Source organism: Strongylocentrotus purpuratus, unplaced genomic scaffold (assembly GCF_000002235.5).
Source record: "Strongylocentrotus purpuratus isolate Spur 01 unplaced genomic scaffold, Spur_5.0 spur5_scaffold_9, whole genome shotgun sequence".
Taxonomy (NCBI): domain Eukaryota; kingdom Metazoa; phylum Echinodermata; class Echinoidea; order Camarodonta; family Strongylocentrotidae; genus Strongylocentrotus; species Strongylocentrotus purpuratus.
Genome location: NW_022145615.1, coordinates 25284698 through 25291110, shown reverse-complemented (window position 1 = coordinate 25291110; position 6413 = coordinate 25284698). Strand labels below are relative to the sequence as shown.

At 38.7% G+C, this 6413-nt stretch overlaps 1 protein-coding gene across 1 annotated transcript; it reads left to right on the top strand.

Moving 5' to 3' along the window:
* The first annotated feature begins 362 nt into the window (after window positions 1-362).
* Window positions 363-5872, top strand: LOC581932 (zinc finger CCHC domain-containing protein 9-like). Its single transcript, XM_030976562.1, has 5 exons — window positions 363-491; window positions 2221-2760; window positions 3733-3883; window positions 4339-4503; window positions 5547-5872. Exons 2-5 carry the CDS (start codon window positions 2263-2265, stop codon window positions 5672-5674), a joined length of 942 nt encoding a protein of 313 aa, XP_030832422.1. The 5' UTR covers window positions 363-491; window positions 2221-2262; the 3' UTR covers window positions 5675-5872.
* The last annotated feature ends 541 nt before the right edge of the window (window positions 5873-6413 follow it).

Sequence of the window (6413 nt, the reverse complement as noted above, 5' to 3'; positions counted from 1 at the left end):
AAATATAAATGATATCATATCACAACGGCTTTAGGTCCTCTCCGAGAGACCTGGTAATGAGGATTAATGCCTTACCCAATTGAAGGGCACTAGCGCATCGACTTGGTTTCGAACCCGGGTCACCGGGTCACGAGACAACTGCTCTACCGACTGAGCTATTACAGTATTTACAGACTAACAGATTAACTCAATAATCAATGACACTATAATTGAAGAAAAAGCAAAAATCATTTTTAGTCCCATTTTCTTTTTTACCGAACCAAAATCCCCTTTCACGACACCGTAGCATGCATGCTGCATGCTAACTCAGCGGTTTTAGACCTTTGCTTGCCGCTCTTGCGCCCGACTCGCAGCGGGCGCAGCGTGGATATATATATAGGTAGTCTATACCGCATGCAAGCCACACTTCGGTTCATTCATTCGACTCATCCACACGGTCCACTCACGCTCGACAAAGTGACACAGATATTGCGTCTATTCCTGTTTATCTGGTAAGTGCAATTGTTTATGATAATAACATGGAAGATTACGTTCTTAGTTCAGTATCAGCAGTACTGTATTCTGGATTGAGAATGTAAATCAATGGTTGTGCAAAAACTGCAATGTGTTTTATACTGTGTGATTTGTCTTTGCCAATGGCAATGCAATACAATGCCAGCGCTAGCCATTGACTGAGCAGCTGAGTGAGTGATTGAGTGAGTGGATGGGATATAGGCTCGGGCTAGAACTCGCCCTAGCGCATAGCTAGAGCTCGATAAGGCCACAGCCTAGCCCAGGTTAGAAAGATAAACATCTGATATGGGTTAATCTTTAATAAAACTGACATTTGTCAACCTTCCCCATATACACAGACCGTACCCCTACAATGGTAATGAGCACAATGGTAATGGCACAATGGGGGCAGGGGGGGAGATAGACCGAATTTTCCGTCTCTTTCGTTCGTTAGCCTCTTATTGGGGTAGGGTCGGACGGCTCTCTCTTTAGAGACGGAAACCGTCTATACACATTCCCTTGATAACGCCACGGCCATTTCAGGTCGTAGCGTTTTGCCCCCAAAATCCCAAATGTCATTTTACCTCGTGCATTTTATATTGTAAATTAGGCCTAGGCTATAATAAATCAGTTCCACTTACCAACTTGACTGAAATAATCAGTTTAATAGTTCCTTTTTAGGAATTTATGGGTCAAAATCGAAATCCATGTTGAAAAAGATTTTCAAAATGGATTTCGATTTTGACCCATAATTTCCTAAAAAGGGACTATTAAACTGATTATTTCAGTCAAGTTGGTAAGTGGAACTGATTTATTATAGCCTAGGCCTAATTTACATGTGGATATGCACGAGGTAAAATGACATTTTGGGGGATTTTGGGGGCAAAACGCTACGACCTGAAATGGCCGTGGCGTTATCAAGGGAATGTGTGTAGACGGTTTCCGTCTCTAAAGAGAGAGCCGACCCTACCCCAATAAGAGGCTAACGAACGAAAGAGACGGAAAATTCGGTCTAGGGGGGAGAATGCCACCAATTTGTACCACATTTGGCAGTGGTACAAAAACTTTGGCTTAATTGCAGAATACCCTATCATATTGTTAGTCTTCATATATTAGCCATAGATATAGATTGTGATTTTATTATTTGCAATAACGGTGATACAGGTATTGAAGATTGTATAATGCAAGTGTTTGAATTCATTTGGTGGATGAAAAGTTGAATTCTACACCGTTTTGTGTGTCACCCGCAGAGCGCCAATGGAAAATAACGTCAGCAAAAATGTGAAGGATCCTTATTTTTTAGGACGTAATTTGTCCCCGTTTATGAGGATATCCTCGTTTATGTGGATGATCCTCATTCTCAGACCAGCACCCCTACTGTGTACAGTGAGATAATTTAAGTGAGAGAGGGCTCCATTAAGCAGAGAGCGCAATGCCAATATGTAATATTACAATACATAACATACTGACATGTCATGCTTCAAACAGGTGACGCACTTCGCACATAACTGACGCTCACTTGACATAGGTACACACATAAAATTGAAAAATCAACAAACATTTCTGTACAACTTGCCAAAATGAGAATTTTGACGAAAATGAGGAATTCTTAAACTAAAGTAAAGTACTTGACCTTTTAAGGATGCTGAAAAAATCTTTAAAAGATTCTGTTTCTTTGTTTTGAAGACTTCTCTGTTCACATTGTCTTTGTTATTATTTTATCAACAGCTGAGTGCAAATTTGCTAACACTACTGAATGCTGATATCAACATGACTCGCTTCGCGAGAGGAGCAAACGCCAACAAAAAGAAACCCCTTGATGCATCAACATGGGAACAGATGACCCAAGATCAAAAGAAGCAATCAGGCAAGGACGACTCCAGTACAAGAACTAAACAAGACCCTACTCATTCCATCCAGAAGCCCCAAAGTACATTGAAGAGGCCAGGTACTGGTAATAGCAGTATGCGTGTTGATAATAAACATGTTGGTCAGAGAAGCCAAAGTGGATTTCATAAAAAAGCCAGTGGCGAAATGAAAGATGCTGTCAGGAAGTCAAGACCAGTGTCGTCAAGTAGCGGTAAATCAATCATCGATGTCTTATTGGAGGCAGATAAAGCGAGAGATTGTGAGGTAAAGGATGAGGGAAATAAGTCGGTGGGAGACGTGAAGCATCGAAGCATGGATACTCCAGAACTTGCAGCAAAGAAGGAGCAGAGGAGCGAAGAGAGACGATTAAATAGGCAGAAGAAGAAAGCAGACAATATGGTGAGGTTGTATGAAGACTACAGCAAATTTCAGTACTTGCAGCTTTCATTTCTCTAGAGTAAACAGTTTGGCACTTTTGCGGATATATGCTTGTAGCATTTCAGTGACTGTTATGCCATTGCTAGGCTTGTAGCTGAAACTTTTTCAAAATTCTTAACCTGGTATTGAAGGTACAGTGTCATTCTCGTTCTAAGTACAAATACATACAAGTTACTGGTTAGTATTTTTTTAGCCATGCACTTACTCTTAGGCAAGTGAAATTGAAAGTCCTGATCATACCTTGATGTCGAGAATATTTAGCACCCCAAATTATACCTCACGATTCTGTCAGATTTTAAGCCAGTCGCCAAAATGAACAGAATGCAATTGCCCACTTTGTGAGTGAATCATTTCCATTCCATGGTTTTACACTCTACCAACTATGGTCAGCATAAACAGGACTTTTGCGGTGGACTTTCCTCACACGTAGAGTGTACGTACTGTATATGATGTAAATGTATTCAAAACAGTGCGGCAGTACAGGGTTTGATCCATGTTGAATACAGAGTTTTAAAGAGAAGGTTGAGTTCTGGGGAGAGGTGAAAAATAATTTGTCAGCGTTATCATTGTTATTATGCAAATGTGGAAGAAAATCAGATAAAACATGTTCCCTGAAAAGCATGGCTCTTCAAATGCCTTCATATTCTAGATATGGCATGTAACATCTTACAAATCGGGACTGATTTTTACGCCACATGTTCGTGTAGTCCCATATACATCTTCCTGTGTACAGTGCTTGTAACTTTACCAAGACTTGGCCAAATTTCATATCATTTTAATGATTCCAGAACCTTGCAATACACACAAATACTTATATGCTAGATGATCAACCTTTTCTGGTCGATTCCACACCGTTTCTTTCACAATGCAATCGCATGGCCAGAACTCAACTTTATCTTTAAGTATATATTTTTTTCACCCTTTACTCTCAAGATGTGTTTCCACTGTCGCCAACCAGGCCATGGTGTTGCTGATTGTCCGCAGATGTTAGGGGACGTTGAACAAGGTACTGGCATCTGCTATCGCTGTGGCTCGACAGAGCACGATGTCAGCAAGTGCAATGCCAAGGTGGATAAAAAACTAGGTGAGTTTGAGTACAGGTTTATTTTATTCAGTTTTGGAGCAACTTTAGAATACCCCACCACAAAAATTGACTAGACTTTCGTTGGTGAACCAATGCTTTACCAATGAAGCTTAATCTAAATACTTTTGACTGACATGTGTACAGTAGGTAACACTAATCCTAATCTTAACCCAAAATCTAACTCTAACCCTACAGTAGGTGTCGGATGTTCATGTACATAACCCTTTTTTTTCCAGCTGAATTTTGATGTTGACTTAATGCATGTTTATGGCTTATATACACGTGATGTGGAAACGCAGGAAAGTGTTTTTGTTTCGTACAGACTTCTGAAAATTTAATTTTTGTAATCCCATTTCAGGTGACTTCCCATATGCCAAGTGTTTCAATGTAGCATTGGAAACCATTTATTTTGTTTCGACAGACTTCTGAACATAAGATTTGTAATTGCATTTCAGGTGACTTCCCGTATGCCAAGTGTTTCATCTGTGGACAGACGGGCCACTTGTCCAGAATGTGTCCAGACAACCCCAGAGGTCTCTACCCATCAGGGGGAGGGTGCAAGGAGTGTGGATCGGTGGAGCACAAGTGGTGGAACTGTCCAGTCAGGCAGCCAGTCAAAGGTCAGTCAAGTAACATTTTGAGGGGTCAGTGACACAAAGACGTAACTCCATTTTGGCCATTTTGAGAAAAAGTGGTTTATGTCACTGAGCACTTGGGCCTTAAGGAGTTAAGTCTATGATAATAATAATAATAATAGCACGTTCTTATTTAGTGCTTTTCGGGACCGGAGGCCCTCTCAAAGCGCTTTACAGATAAGTATTCACTAGCCATTGACTTCAATGAGGTGTTGGGTGGAGTTAAGTCTTTGTGTTTCCTGGGAAGCCCACATTTTTCTGAACATTTTGATATCAAATACTCATTTTGGCAAAATATGGAGTTACATCTTTGTGTCACTGAACCCTCGATTTGATCATAGAATGTTTGACTTGTTTTATGAAACAGTTTGACTGGAATATATCTTGTGATTTGGGTTATCATTTCAGAGACATCAAAATAATTTGTTATCCATTCATCCATTGCATACTAGGCAGAGAGAATGAGTGAAAAGATATGTATGTGTTCAATGAAAATGAAACATCTCTACCAAGTTCAGATATTTGGTTATTTCACCTGGGTTAAAGTTTAAGTGTTTTGGGGGTCAATATAGTTGAATTATAGTTAAAAATTATATTAAAAAAAAAAAAAAAAAATACATAAGTTAAAAAACAAAGAAATACATAAGAAATTCTCAAAATAATAGATAACGTAAGGAATAACTTGGTTCTTCCAAAGTTGTTTGTTGTATTATTATTCCAAATGGTCTAAAGAATATTTGTAGTGAAAATGAATGTTAAAATATAGAATTTATGGGTAAAAATGTGAATTTTATGACCTTAATTGCATAAATTACTGTAGTGTTCTATACACTTCACTTGACATGCATGCAAGTTTTCGCAGCAATCGGTCATTTCATGGCCAAGATCTTAGGGAGGGAGGACCTTAAACCCCCCCCCCCCTCCAGGCTATATAGGGTTAAATTAAAATCAAATATTATGACTGCATCACATTTTAATCAGGGTATGTGGTTGACAATCATTTGTATGTCTGTCTTTCCTTCTACCAGGAGTTGATGTTTCAGAAGCAAGCCTGGCTGTCACAGGAGTCTATACAAGTGCCGATGCAGAGCCAGCGTTCATGTCAAAACCAAAGGTTAAAGCTAAGAAGACTGGACCTAAAGTTGTCGTTTTCTAATGTTGGCAGATTTGCAAAGCATCTCAATTATGTTCAGGCTTCTACCTAATGTACATGTCCTAATTAGCTGTATTATTTATTTATTTATTTATTGCACCTGAATTGCAATACATGTAGTATGATATATAATATACTTTGACAACCGTTATTGTCTCAAAGTTCATCAGAGAAATCTCCCTTGATACTGTGTCTGATTTTTTCCATGGAAGGGCAGCTTTTGCCAATTTAAAATTTAAAAAGCTAATGAAAAAGCTAATGTATGCACTACGATGTGATTTTTTCGCTACCGGTAGTCTTTTTGTAAGAAAACAAAATCAAGAAATTTTGTATATTTTGGTGTTATTTTAATGAGCATAGTTGTAAAATAACTACAGTCCTGGTGCCTTAGATTTCATAACATACATTCAATGGGATATCTGTTCTTAAATCATTGAAATATAAATTTCTTTGAAGTGAACAAATGTAATAGCTGATATTGTGTCATTCTCTTTGATAGGAATATAACAATTTAAACGGGAAATTGTATTAAGAGTAGTAGCTTTTAACCCCCCCCCCCCCCCCCAATAACCACATGTTCATGTATATATGTAGCAATAGGCCTAAAAACACAGAATAAGGTTATAATTATCTTCTAAAGCACATCTAGAGACTAGCAGGTGCTTGGGGACACATGGGTCCAAGTCCAGACACCACTAATTTCAAGATATTTACATAGGGCTCATACATATTGACTCTAACA